The sequence below is a fragment of the Ursus americanus genome, chromosome 5 (genome assembly GCF_024610735.1).
Source record: "Ursus americanus isolate L20-20 chromosome 5, mUrsAme1.1.p, whole genome shotgun sequence".
NCBI lineage: Eukaryota > Metazoa > Chordata > Mammalia > Carnivora > Ursidae > Ursus > Ursus americanus.
This window is the reverse complement of record NC_142131.1, coordinates 30847017-30862478: the sequence shown is the minus strand read 5'-3', so window position 1 is coordinate 30862478 and position 15462 is coordinate 30847017. Positions and strand designations below refer to the sequence as shown.

At 39.4% G+C, this 15462-nt stretch overlaps 1 protein-coding gene across 13 annotated transcripts in view; it reads right to left on the bottom strand.

The window, feature by feature from the left end:
- Positions 1-14270, bottom strand: part of POC5 (POC5 centriolar protein) — a 39047-nt gene extending 24777 nt beyond the window's left edge. The window contains exons 1-6 of one of the 13 annotated variants that reach the window (XM_087862063.1): positions 13981-14270; positions 13187-13416; positions 12828-12873; positions 10429-10524; positions 3321-3462; positions 1297-1383 (exon numbers count right to left, since the gene is read on the bottom strand). In XM_087862063.1, the coding sequence (XP_087718189.1) occupies positions 1297-1383; positions 3321-3462; positions 10429-10512 (313 nt within the window). In that variant the 5' untranslated portion in view covers positions 10513-10524; positions 12828-12873; positions 13187-13416; positions 13981-14270. The other 12 variants (XM_045809767.2, XM_045809754.2, XM_045809757.2 and 9 more) reach the window with 12 other exon arrangements.
- Between the last annotated feature and the right edge of the window lie 1192 nt (positions 14271-15462).

Here is a 15462-nt window from a genome sequence, read left to right as displayed (position 1 = left end):
AACACAGAAAAGGTTACTATTTTATCACACGTGCCTGTTAGATTTAGAGACTATTTATTATCATTTCTCACATATCTTGCTTTTGTTATAAGGGTCCTAATAACCAAGATTAAAAGGCCTCCCTGTCTTCCTTAGTGAATGAGATAAGTCAAACAAAGATAAAGCTACTATAGAACTTGTTACTTCAAAGTAAACCAAGAATTCTTTGCAAAAGGGAAAATCATTCCCTAATATATATTTTTACATAAAAAATTCATCAACAGATGGTTCAGGCTAGTCAACCATGAGACATTACCTACATATTCTGAAGAATAAGCCCAAAGAATAAAGCAGACTGACCAAGTACATGAATGTTCTCTTTCACTAGATTTCACAGATAATATCTGCACTCATGGGTAAAGCAAGAGGCTCAGCTTTTTATTTTTTAAAACATATATTCACCTTTTAAAAAACAGATAAATGAAGAACTTGAAAGGTCCCCCAAGGGTTACACTGCCCAAGCCTTTAATTTACCAGTCAGGAGACAAAGGACAGAGGCATTTCTTATGTGGTGGCTTAAATGGCCCATACATTATATAACACTGAGTCACAGGGCAAGGAAAGTGTTCTACTTTAATTATTTTAAACATTCTGTGTCAAAGAAAAAGTTTCAATCTGGTGCTAGTATGCTTTTATAACCTCTGTTACATCTGCTCCTCTCTGCTTTCAACAAAGAAAAAGCAGACCCCATGTTGAACACAACACCACCAGCAGTATTCAATCAAAACTTAATAATTTTGTTTTAGTTGCATTTATTTTTACGATTGTTTTCTATTTATAAAAAGGATTTATTAGTTTAATGCTATAATCAGCAATGACACATACAAGTTTTCTTTTTAATGAATTTAAGCGAAAAATAAATATATCTAAAAAAAACCCACAAAATGATAGAACAAATGGTATGAAGATAAGACACAAATGCCTGAATGTTGGGAAATAATGCACTGGTTCGTGAAAACATTTAAATTGGCCAAACTCTCTGAGTTTATTAATTCTTTTAAAGTATTTGCCCTCTAACCTAGCAGTTTTAAAGAAAGGATGCCACATACTGTAATACATTAACCTGTCTTAATTGCACTATTTCAGAATTTTATGAAATTATTTTAAATAGTATTAGTTAATAAATTAGCAACAGCAACATTTAAAACTCCTGACAATAAATAATATGCTGAAATTATTCCTCTTACAACACAAATAATATTCACCAAACCACACAATGTTGTATATTAATAAAAACAAGCTAAGGAAAAGTCATACCATCTGTCTTTGAATGACTTGAAATATTTAAATCACATCCTTTTCCAACTTCCATCCTTGTTTCTCTTACTACAGGGCTATTTGCTGCTGAAAAGAAAATTAAAAAAATTTTTTTTATTAAGCCAAACCACTCATATCAAATGCCTAATCGCACATACCTAAGTTAAGAAGGTAACAGTAGCTAAGATTTTAGAAGAAGCAAAATACAACATGCCAGGGAAAGAGGAACACTAAGACAAAGAACAAGAAGAAAGAAAAAATCTGAGACTAGAAAACGTCTTACTGTATCATTAGTAAGCTCAACTTTACCCACCAAATATAGATGAAAGAGAATTCAGCCTACTATAGCATTCAATTTGCACTAAGAGACTAAGTAGATGAATGACATTAGAACTTAGAAGAAGCTATACTATCTTACAACACCGGATATTTCCAGGGGCCTGCTGCTTTCCACTAGCTGCAATCAAACTGAAGTATCAGCAGTTCCCCCAGAACAGGGACTGCCTCACTTCTCCCTTAGGAACCCTCAGGCAATACATGGTGAAAAAAAAAACGGGAAAGCTTCACAAGAATGGCTGTGTATATATATATATATGGCTTATATATACTTTGCCAACTTCCACATATCCTGCTTATACCAAGCAACAGCAATACCAAGAGGAGAAAATGGGATGATAAATTTATAAATTCTAACCAAGTCTACGTGTGAATCGGGATATCTAAATTCACGGCGTGTTGTATGCTTAGATCTCAAACCCTTTGTGAAAAAGGCAGAGTATTAATGAATAAATACTATCTTCCATGTTAGAAAAGAACAGGGGTCTTAAATCCCAAGTGATGACCTTGAAAGGATGGAGAGTTGGGGCAAGGAAAGGAATCCCATACTGTATCACTGGGAACAATGGCACAGTAGTACTGCAGCCAGTGGAAAAGGAAACAAGCTTTTGGTGACCACCGAAAGGGTAGAGGCACAGATGGCGAACACATGGATGGACTATTTACGTATTTTATAAGACAGTATGCAGCACTTTGGGTTTGTTCAGTAGGAAGTACAGGTTAAGGTACCCAGTGTAATCAAAACATGTTCAAGATCACTGACATAGAATGAATAAATCCCAAGGCCCTAGCTCTTGAAATCCATTAAAATTTGGTTTCAGTGGTAGGTTCTGGCCCTATTTGATGACGCAGTGCAGTAGGCTGAAGACTGTAGAGCAATGAAAACTCCATGTCTACAGAGGGAGAGGAACCAAATACCAGGGCTGTAACTTCCCAGAAACCCAGGAGCCCGCTGACTCTGAGGAGGCTGTGTCATGTGCCTTTAAGGAAAGATCCTTCGAGTTATGCCTACTGTTGGTAACTGCCCACTGCCAGGGCCATCTTAGGAGGGCTTTCTGTGCCCTTTTAAGGAATATTTACTTAGAGTGAGCTGTCTGGGATCTTGTACTTTACTGAACAAGGAATGGATAGGTGAAAGGAGCTTTATCCTCCCTTTTCCACCTTTCATTCATCTATCAATATACCTCCTGGCAGGTATAGCTTTCAATTCTGTCACTGACATAGCCCAAAATGGGTTCACCTTTGCGGCGATAATCCAAATAGTCTTCCATATTCATAGAAATACTGCCAACAAAGTCCTAGCAATGGTTCATAAACTTAAAAGGTGCTGAGGGCAACCTATGGACCATATTTAATTTGGGGTCTTGGGCATTTAGTTTCCAAGATAATCCTGGTATAGAACCGACTGGAACAAGTAGAGATGCAGTATATTTCACTGAGAGACATACAATGGCTACCGTGTTACTTTATTATTTTTCATAAAAGGAATAGTCAAAGTTCATATAAAAATCCAGCTTTCACATAAGAACCAAGAGTAACACATTAAAATGGAAAAAGTTTCCCCAGACGATGGTGATACACAGGACTGACTGAGAAGAATCACTGGAGAAGTATTTTTGCAATCCTACATCAATAGCATTCATGAGCTCAATAACAAATTAAGAAATATCTTTAAAAATATACATAACCTTGATTATGAAGAATATCATCAATTATAGTAGGAACCTTCACATCTGGTACCACTTCTCCCTTAGAATGACATGGCTGTGAAGCACCTGATTCAATGTTTGGAGTCACGATAGCATAACGAAGCAGTTCTTCATACTCTTCCTATGAGAAGCCAATAACAAAGAATGTATTATAACACAGTCACAATGGACATTCAGGCAAAGAACAATAAAGGCCCAATTGAAGATGTTCTCTACTTCAGTTCTCAAAATAGTATTCCCAGGTCATAAGGAATGTGTACTTTCTTAAAAACAACACAAATCCAACAGATAAACTTACCCGAAGTTCTTCCAGTGATAGTACTTTAGTCCACAGATTCCTTCAGCAAGTCAATTTAGCAAGGCGGACACAAAGGTTACCTAGAGTAGTGGCCTGAAACCAATCAGCAGCTCCGAGGCAGAAGAGCCCTCCCTCAACTGGCAGCTACTTGCAGGTGCGCAGAGACAGGATTAGCCACTTCTCCTTTTCTGAAACTTAGTCTGAAAATGTTGCTCCCAAAGACGCCACAATAGGACAGTCTAGGGATTAAAAGGAGTGTTGACTCTGCTTACCAACAGCCATGATCCAACAACAGCCACTTAGCAACAACCCTGAGTCTCTTTTCACAGCATGGAAAGAGTATAAGGGAAATACTGGAAGAGAACAATTACTGAAGATAAAAAGAAAACATGAATGCAAACCTGTTCCACTCTACCTGCTGACACCTTCGTGGCACATGAGAGAGGAGTGATAAAAAAAAAAAATAGAGGTTATAAAGCGTAGACCTTACAGGAATATTCCTCAGGTTTAAAAAAATTGTAATTTCCTAACATAGATACTTAGCTATTTTTTTAGCCAAATAAGAAAATGGTATCTGTGAAGTAAAAAATATACTGGAATTTAGTCTCTATTCACAAAGGATTGGTAATGATGTAACAAATATTCCTACTAAGAGTCATTTCTAAGAGTCTTTTTAAGAATTTTTTTAAATTTAAACTCAATTAATTAACATACAATGTATTACTTGTTTCAGGGGCACAGGTCTGTATTCATCAGTCTTATATAATAATACCCAGTGCTCATTACAACACACACCCTCCCCAATGTCATTTCTAAGAGTCTTATGCACGGACCCAGAGAATATCTTTGCATTAAAAAAATTGGGGGGGAAGGTTTTCAAGAATGTTGAATGTTATTATTCTAAAGGATTATCTTGTGTTAATTTTTCTCCATAAGAATTTTAATTCAGATAGAGAACTACCATCTCATTAGTCATAACTGTCTTATTATTTGGATTCATCTTCAGTTTGAAGATAACCAATGCTCAAAACTACCTTTTTGAAGGGTCATAGTCAATACCTGCTGAAGGGAATTAAGTGAATTCTATCTAAATCAAGGAAAGAATTATCTTTAATAAAACCATTATGATATGGTATAAGTATCTGAAAATTAGCAATCCTTACTTTTCCCCTATGGTTTTCTATGAATAAGAATATTCATAGATTAATTAATTAACTGCCCACCACACCCAAGTTTCCAGCCATGATTATATCACAGCTAACTGAAGTAAGTGTCTTGATGTTTCTCAAAGAAACAGACATAACTGCACTGAGTTCTGTCGTTGGAACTACCTTGTATACCGGGTCAGTAGTCAATACCAATGCATTTCAAACTAGTTTCCTAGAAGGTGTTTCAGGGGATCTACGATATTTTCTTCAAATGTCATTTTTTAAGCTATTTAGCTCTTTTACAAACAGTAATAGAAGGAGCATGCACCAACAGATATATCAGGCCCAAATTTTAACAGGCCCAAAACTACATGTACACTTAAATGTTTATATTGGTTGGGATAAAGCTGCCTCTCCCATCGATGTAACATGTCAAAGTCTTACAAACGTGTCATGGATTAGAATGGCTGTAGCTCTGCAGAAGTTTATTTTTTGTTTTGAATTCACACCTGTACACACATGCTCATGTAACCTGTACAGGTGACCGCACAACTGTAACTCATGTGGCCACATCAATTTCAAACCACTCACACTCAAGCACTTCTGATGGCACCAGTCCCTCCTTACGAGAGTGATGAGCTGTGCCGTAGCAAATGACTTGGGACCGTGTTACATGTTTATCATAATACAAAAGAGTTTTAGCACTTATTCCAAGTTTGAGTCTTCTGGGTGCTTCTGCGATTTTTATATTTATTATATAAAGTTTGAAGAAGTGACAGATTTTGTTGGCGATTCAACATTGAATCAAAAATTTTCTATCAGTCTTTCTGTATACTTTGGATCAGTTTATTTGAAGATGAGATATGCTTTTAAAAAGCTACCAATTTTTCATAATGCATAGAGCAACTGAATCACTATGTTGTACACCTGAAACTAATGTAACACTGTGTGTCAACTATACTCAAAAACCCAAAACAAAACAAAAAAGCTACCATTTCAACTACTTACGTTATGAATTACAATTTTCTTGCTATCATGTAACCCAAATACAATATAGAAGCCAAAAGGTCACTCAGGCTTATCAAACTATGCTGGTCTTCTCTTATCCACCAATGTAAAATGTGCATTTATAAAGGCAGCTTCATTGTTCTTGCTGACTCTGTGAGAAATGTCACAAATTTGCATTTATAACATAAATCTATACACTTATATTTCTGCTTTAACCTTTTCCTATTGGAATTTGAAGTAAAATTGTTTGAAAAGAGGGTTTATAGTGGTAGATGTTTGAAAACTGCTAGTCTTTAGGGTAATTAAATGTAAAGAAGTGGCTTCGTTTCAGTTTCAGCCTTGATTCGCATATTTAACGTAGATTACTTATATACAGTAAATGTTAGTCATAGCAAACACAGCTTTTTACATGTCAAGGCTAATGGCAAAAGAGAAACAGATACTCCCATGGGAGAATCATTAGAAAGAAAACTCAGTCATCAGAATTTGGAGCGCCTGGGTGGCTCAGCTGGTTAAGCATCCAACTCTTGGTTTTGGCTCAGATCATGATCTCGGGGTAATGAGATCAAGCTTTGTGTGGGGTTCCCCCTCAGTGTAGCGTTTGTTTGAAATTCTCTTTCCCTTGCCCTATGCTCCTCCCCCCACTCTCTAAAATAAATAAGTAAACTTTAAAAAGAATCCCCTTCGTATTGGTATGGTCAACTCCTTTGTTAGAGATGTCCCCTTTATATTAATAAACACATGTCTGAGTTTTAACCTTACATTTCCTGACAGAAAATAAGAGTATTTCATATTTCACATGATCCTTATCACTGAGGCAGGAGGCTCTTATTAAAGTAATTTAGAATATCACAGATACATTTAATTTTTATGCTGACAAAAAGAACTATAATTCTTTAAATAGATTTAAATAGTCTTAAATTTTAAAAATACATTTCCTGAATCGCATCAGTTTCCCATTTATTACAATAAAAGAAAATACCCAAATAGTTTGATAAATTGAAACCATACACAAGATAATCTACTGGTTTCTATAAACCTGAATGAGTCAGTCCTAACAAAATATATAAAATTTCAAGTTCAGTAACTCCCTACCATAGAGAAGGCTAACAGTCCAGCGGCATCCGTTTTCCCTTTATTCCTTTAAGTTGCTAAAACCTCAGGGTTTGACCTGGACAAATGGCCACCCAGCAACATTTCTCAACCTCCCTTTCTCCAGATATGGCCAAGAGACCTGGTCTATGGGATCTGGGTGGAAACGATGTGTACAACTTCAGGTCACGTCCTTAGAAAGGAAGCTGCTTGCTTCCTACTCAACTCTTTGCCTGGGTTAGAGGTGGTAGTGAGCTAGCACCAATGACACAAACCTTGTCAACACTCTAGGGTGTGGCAGAGCAACAGGAGAGAAGAGACTGGGTCCTCAGAGGACCTCACCACCCTATCAGCTCTGACTTACCAGAGACTGTGTATCAGCTCAGGCTTTTCAGCAAATCACTTAAGCAAATCTTACCTGGTTCCTGTTAAAGTAACCAAAATAACACCCTATTATACCTTCCAAACAACCAAAATAAACTTCTGATTTTAGCTAAGAACATATAAAAAGTGGCTGTTACAGACTGAATGTCTGTGTCCTCCCCAAATTCATATATTGAAACCTGAATCCCCAGAGCAGTTATATTTGAAGACGGGGCCTCTAAAGTAACTAAGGTTACATAAGGTCATAAGGGTGGGGTGCTGATATGTTAGGATTAGTGTCCTTCTAAGAAGAGAGGGCAGAGAATCCTCCCTCGGCCCATGCACGTGCACTGAGGGATGGCCATGTGGAGGACTCAGTGAGAAGGCAGCCGTCTGCAGGCCAAGAAGAGAGAGCGCACCAGAAATGGACCCTGCCATACCTTGCTTTGGCACATCCAGCATTCAGAACTATGAGAAAATAAATTTCTGTTGTTTTAGCCACCCAGTCTACGGCGTTTTGTTATGACAGCCCAAGCAAACTAATACAGTGGCTATCCTATATTTGTATTTTGAGGTCAATTAACTTTTTAATTGGTGGCAATTATAACTAGATTTAGCCAAATCAGTTTTGCTCAGAGTTAGTTTATTACAACTTCCAGCCTATAAAGGGAGGGGGAAGTAGAAGTCAGTGGGTTTAACTTGTTGCTTCCCTAATATGTCCTTTGTTCTGGATCAGAAAAGGAAAAAAAAAAACCAAAAACCAAACATGTATTTCAAAGCTCCCACAACAATCACTATGACTTAAGGGAGAGGTAAGTAGGTATATATTAACAGTATTTTATATATGTATGTAAACTTAGGTAAGATTAAAATATCAGTTATTTAAATAGTTATTTTAGTTTCATATATGTAGATATGGGCCAAATGGGCTATTTTTAATTTAAGGATCAAAATAAATATTGTCATTCTTACTTGTCAAAGATAACCTGTCTTAAGGTAAATAAGAATCCTAAAGTAACAACCAAAACTTGTAATTTTGCTCCCCACCAACAACAGCTGGACTGGTGTGACCCTGAACTATAGCTGAACCCATACATACCACATAAGGTCAGGGCAACTGGCTGACAATGTGGAGCTGTGCTTAGAGGACGTTATCACTCAGTAAGTACCATGGATGCTGCCCATCCCTCAGCATTTATCAGTGATAGTTTTATGAACCATTCACATAACTGAGACAGTGAGCAAAACTCCCTTAGAAGGATTACTGATTTATAAGGGGCGTTAGTATAAAATGTTCAGTTTTATGTATTTGCTATATATGTAAAAGCATATAGTTATTTTATGTTATTTTTAACATCATTTTTGGTATTTATATTTTGAAATGTTTCCACTAATGGAAATGCAGGCTGTTTTTCAACTGTCATCGAGAACCAGTAGGGTTGTAAGCTGACGGTTACTAAGAAACAGAATCTCAGTTGGGCTGACATTCTAAGCCAGTAACCAGTAACACAAAATTATTTTTGGCATGTTTCTCTCAAATTCTACTCTGGAAATTTATTCTTTTGATGTAAAGCTTTGTCTCCTGACAAAATGACAATTTAAGAACTTACGAGGTTTTACATTTTTTAAAGAGTTCTGAACCCAACAATCATAACGTGTGGGTTTTTTTCCCACCATCAACAAGCTATCGTCAGTCACTAGCTGAGTGTCCTACAATTCAATTCTGACATTAGCTACTGCAGATAGCATCAGATTCCACAGAGTAAGGCCTCAGTCCCATAAGACTTCACCTCCCCCAGTCCAAACCTCAGATACCAGTAGCAAGTCCAAGTTATTACCTGAGCTTAGGACCAACAAGCTACACACTGGAGCTTCCAAAGATTCCCCCTCCCCAGCTTTAACGTGCTAGAGCAGCTGACAGAACTCAGAGGAACATTTACTTACTAGATTACCAGTTTATGATAGAAGGCTATAACTCAGAACAGCCACATGGAAGAGACATAGGACAAGGTATGGGGAAGAGGGGCAGAGCTTCCATGCCCTCTCCTAGAAAGCCAGTCACCCAGCACCTCAAACATTCACCAAGCTGGAAGCTCTTTGAACCCTCTTCCATTGGGTTTTTATGGAGGCTTCATTACACACTGGCTATTGTGTGGCTGAACTCAATCTCCAGCTTCTCTCCCCTTCCTGGAGCTCAGGGTGTGTGGCACTAAAAGTTCCAACCCTCTAAACATGTGGTGGGCTCCTCAGCAACCAGCCTCTGTCCTTAGGTGGGGTCCAAAAGTCACCTCATTAGCATAACAAACATTTATCACACTCACTACTTAGGAAATTTCAAAGGTTTTTGAAACTGTGTGCAAAAAACAGGCATGAAGACCAAAATATTTTTCTTATTATAAATCGCAATATCACAAGTATAAATGAGTTAATCAATTCTCTCCTGAAGGAAGTTTGGAAAAGTCAGAGATAAAAAGTGCAGGAAAGCACTGTTACCTTAAAAGACAGCACTCGGTAGAAGTACATCCAAAGGGAAGGCAAGGATGAAACATTTATGTCACAATTCTAGACTACTTTTATCCTAGTAAATAGTCACAGGTATTTTTTCAACAGCTTACCAATTTCTAAATCTGTAATTTCAATTAAAGGAACACATATATTTCATAAAATATCTTCCTAAAACTTTTCTCATATTACAGTGTCAAAAACAACTTACTCTATTTAGGCATAAACATAATGTCCAGCTTTTCCCCTCGTAAGTGATATGACTATAAAACTCAAGATATACCATATCAGACTCTCTCATTTAAAAGCTATTCTAGAAATCTGAATCCATATTTCTGATAATAAAACACTTAGAAATAAAAAGAAATTTAAAACAGTTCATGTAAAAACCACACCATTTATCTGTCACTGTCCAGGTCCTGGGCAGCAGAACGTGCTGAACGTTGTAGCAACAGGGATTAGAACCTAGAGTAGGACACAAGGGAATCTAGGTCCGCAGAACTCTGGGTGGTTTGATATTGTACCAATTTGCATTAAAGTGAAACAGCATTCAGAAGAGAGAGCAATAATGAGAAAAACTCAAGAAAAAAAAAACACATTTCTTGAGATTTCCAGGTTCTCTTATTGTGCTGTTTAAAATAAGTAACTCACGACAAATTTAGACATGACTTCCTACCTGAAGATCTGAAGACACAGAACTGCCCCGGTCAGAGTCATTCTGTATGATGGGAAGTGAGCCTTTTTCCTCATCTGATGACATTCTACGCAAACACTATGAAACAATAGAAACGCGCTTGATATTTAAACTAAAATAACATGTTTTTTATATATACACACATCCTATCCTGTAAACAATAATCCTGTGAAATGTTAAAATCTCTCAGCATCTTGAGCACCCACAGACAAAATAACTAGGCAAGAAAAAAAATAGTACAAGACTCAATTCCCAACATCAGTGAGTTTTTAATGTAGTCAAGGAGATGACACAAATACATGAAAGGTTAAAGAGAAACAGGAGCTTGTCAGACACATCCACAATGGGGTCTGTTGAGAATAATAGATTGTGATCAATGTCCTCCGTTGTTTTTTTTTTTTAAGATTTTATTTATTTATTTGAGAGGCAGAGTGAGTAAGAGAGAGAGTACAAGGTTGGGGGTGGGGGGGGCGGTGAAGCAGAGGGAGAGGGAAAAGCAAGGAGCAGACTCCCCACCAAGCAGGGAGCTGGGTGGAGGGCTCGATCCCGGGACTCTGGGATTATGACCTGAGCCAAAGGCAGACGCTTAACCAAGTGAGCCACCCAGGTGCCCCATGATCAATGTTCTTGAACAATGTGTGGCAACCTGTGTGCTGTACGTTTTCCTGTAAGATACTGCACCAAGAGAGAATGAACAATTTGTGCAAATTCTTTGCTTGAGAAACTTACTATCTGGGAATATTATTTTAAGAAAAGCAAGATTATACAGAAAAACAGATTCTTATATGCCATAGAAAAATTACTGAAAGTCTTAACCAAAAAAATAAAACAAGCACTTTTGGTAACACATAAATTATTTAAAGGACAAGTAGTGGGGCGCCTGGGAGGCTCAGTCAGTTGAGCGTCTGACTCTTGATTTTGGCTCAGGTCATGATCTTGGGGTCCTGGGACTGAGCCCCATGTCGTGTTCCACGCTCAGTGTGGCATCTCCTTGGGATTCTCTCTCCCTTTCCCTCTCCCACTCCCCCTGCTCGCTTGTGTTCTCTCTCTAAAATAAATAAATCTTTAAAAAACCATGAAGGACAAATAGTGACTATTCAAACTACGTGAACACCAGTTACATGGAAGACAATGGCAAGGAACGTAAGATGAGGAAGTCCTGTCCTCATGGACTTTATAATCTGTAGAGAGAGCCAGACATATATAGAATATAAATGACTAACCAAAAAAATGCTAGTAGACCCTAAAACAACAGAGGTACAAAGCAGGGAGGAAGGAGTAGCTATTTTTCATGGGGTGGGATCATGAGGGTGAAGAACCATGAATGGAGCCAAAGTATGTTTTCACTGAGAAGGTGAACCGGGTACTGAGACCTGACAGACAGATAAAAGATGTAAGGATGTGCTAGGCCTTACAGCAGCAGAAGCAAAGACACAGAGGCATGGGCATGTATGGCAGAACATACATAGTTTGTAAGGCTGAAGCAAAGGGTGCAGAGCAAGGCTTGGCTAAGGATGGAACAGGCAAGATAAGGGGCAGCCAGAACATGGTAGTTCATGATTATGTCAGGTCAAAAAAATGTGGTCTTTAGAGAGATTATTGGAATGTTTTAAACAAGTGATGACATGATTAGGCTTGTATTGTAATGTTGATGACTTCCAGATTTCTGGCTTGGTAATGAGATGGGTAACAGTGCCATTCTCTAAGGCAAGAAATGTAGGAAGGTAAGCAGGCTTGGGGAAAGGACAATGTGTTCAGTATCAGATGAGTTGGGCATGAGGCACCTGTGAGGCACTGAAGTGAAGCTGCAGATAGATAGGCTCTGGCCACACCCATTATACTGTGCACCAAAGACTGCCATTCACAATGGCTACAGTGTGAATGGTGCTTTCTGGAGTTAAGCAATGAGGGAGCTCTGCCCTGGAGGTAGGTTAGAGAGAAAGTTTGAGGAATCATCAGCATAATGGGCAATACTGAAAATGGGAGAGGATAAGATCACATATTTAAAGGAGTGTGAGAAAGAGTTCTTATTCTGAGGTCCATACACCCAAATTACATGCAATATTTTTAGTATAAATGCACATGTGTATTTTTCTAGTAAGAGGATACTTAGCTTCTAATATGTGTTCAGAGAAGACTATAACCCTAATAAAGTTAAAGGCCTACTACTGTAGTGAGAAGAGACTAAAAACTAGAAACACTAACATTTAAAGGGGAAGAGAACAGCCAGCAAAGACAGAAAAGGAAGTCAGAATGGTAGAATTAACAGAAAGAAAAGCATCATAAAAGCTTGGGGAAGGGAGTGCTTAGAGTCAGATGCCAAAGAAAGATGAAAATTGGGGTCTCCTGAATACGGCAGTAAGGAAGTTGTGGACATTTACCTACACAATTTCAGTAGAAGATGAAACAGGTCTCAATCACAGTGGCCTGAAAAATAAATGAGATAAGGAAATTGAAGTAGAAAGGGCAGACACAGGGAAGAGTACAATATTAGAATGGAAACATAGGTTGGGACTTGTTCATGGAAACTTAGCTTTATTCAATGAGTATAACTGTGTACACACGTGATAAGTAAACTAAATCACAGCATGACTATCTTTAGTTAAGCCAATTAGGGAGGATAAAATAAGCACACACATGCCCAGCAAGGAAGGGCTGCTTCATGAACATCAAATCCACCACCCTGGTAACCTGGTTCATTTCTATTTTCATTCACTTCTTTTAGGATGTATTTGCATACCGAGTAGATAGTAGGAGTGGAGGTGGGCTCGTGCTGATGATTCAAAAAACAAAGAATCTGAAAAGTTGGGTCTGACTTCAAAAAGAGTCTCTGAATAGATACTGCCCCCATAAAACAACGACTGTATTTTTGGAAAATATGCTGTAAGTCTTCCAACTGCCCTGCTTTGATGCCAGCAAGGTACCACGGTTTCTTTGAAACTTTACAATCGTAGCATTTTCTTACTGTTTCTAGGTTCAGAAAGAGAGGAGGAAAAATGAAGCTTGCTTTAATGGGTGGCAGATGTGAATCAGTTCACTAAATTTCCAATATTCTCTAACCCAAGATACCAGAAACCACGAGATAAGAAGTTCTGGGTACTTCTCGACTGCCAGAGAAATCAAATTACGTCTTGGTAAATAACTGGTTGATAAGGAAAGAGGGGTCCGGGAATTCAAATGTAACCCCAAGAGACAGAGTGAATTAACGTGCAAGCAGGCAGCAGGGTGACGTCCCTCCGCTCTTCACCCACCTTAGCTGCAAGGAGAGGGGATGCGCCAGCCTCGCCCCACGTAAGGGACTGAAGCAAAGGAGGACAGCAGCTGTGAGTAAGCAAAGGGCTAGAAGTTCTCTTCGACCACCTTCTTGTCCACCATGTTTCAATCAAACTCTTACTTTAAAAAGCGTTAGCCATGGTTACTTTTCCCTTTACGTTTTAAATGGCCGGAACCTATGGCGACAGTAATCGCTATACTTCAAGTACGCCTCACTCCTGCCCTCTCTTCCCGGACGCCTTGGAGGGAAAACGTCTGCACCTTGTCGGCCCGCAGAAGAGCACAGCCCACGTTTCGCGGAAGACGACCCCGGCTCGGTGTTGTACGAGTCCCGGGAGCGGAAACCCGAGCCGAGGCACTTTCAACCCCACTCCACTGCCTCCGTCGGGGGCTCGGGGCCCGCCGGGGCGCCGCTACCCACCGTCGCGGCTCTCCACAAACCCAGATGCCTGCCTCCCCGTCTCCTCGCAGCGTCGCCGCCGGAACAACAGCGGTACAGCGGCTACCTTGGCAGCAATCAGACAGTTTCAAACTGCAGAGAGGAATAAAGGACGACCCTGTGCATTGGCCACGAGCTTCAGCAACCTGGCATTTGATTGGTCCCAGACTCGGGGGCGGGGCTCTGGACGCAGCCGGGAGAAGCCGGAATTAGGTTACTTAAAGGAGAGCCCCACCGCAGGCGCCGGCGGGTACCGAGGGGGCGGGGCCTTAGGGAGCCCCGCCCAGCGATTGGGAGCTAAGTACTGCGCGTGCTCAGTTCCTACTGCGGCTGCAGACTGAGGCGGCTCTGGAACGAGATTTGGTTAGAGGATGCCAAGCTAAGCTGAAGTCAGCCAGGGCGGTATGTTGTCATCTTTCGATAATACCCGAGGCCCATGCGTGTGGTCCTCATGCATAAGAATCATCTGCGTCCATAATGCCCTGCAACAGAATCACTTGGAGGTGCTTTTTAAAAGTACAGATTCCTGACACCGACCACTCTGCTTTATTCCTTCCGTCTTAGACAGAGCCAGGGAACCTGAGTTTTTAACAAAGACCACCAGTGATTTTGATGGAGGGGTCAGCGGAACACGATTTAAAAAACTGCTGGACTAGGTTTTACTAATGACCTAAAAGGTGTCAGATTGCAAGTCAGGCCCTTCTGGCGAAGTGACTATGAACCTTAGAATAATCAGGTCATAATTATATCCTGGCTCTACCACCTATTCACTGTCACCTTGGATAATGCTACCCACATAATAGGGTTGTAGGGAGATGAAATGAGTTAATATATCTAAAATACCTATCACACAACATCAAAAATATTAGTCTTTCAATTTGTACTAGCAACAGATATGAATAAAGGTACATTAGGATCCAGGTTGTAAAGGGTCTCCCCAATTTGGAGACCAAGTAATGAGATCTGGATGAGTTTTCAGGCTCCCTTTGTTAACTGGAGGATGAGGTATCTGGGTATTTTATTTGTTTGTTTGTTTCTGTATATAGAAATGTCATAACCTGGGTCTCACCTACCTACATGTTGGCAGAACCAGACTTCTACTTGTACAAACAATGAAGAAGAACCAGCAGTTTCTTTGGCACAAGCTATGCTTGTGTTCCTCCCCCCAGCCCTTTCTTTCCCATGATTATTATAAATAGAACAAATTCCTGCTAATGCATATGAATTCATACCTGGTTGAAATGGGTGTTTTTGAATTGAATTGCCACCTGGTGACTCCATACACTGTGATCGTTTCTGATGCA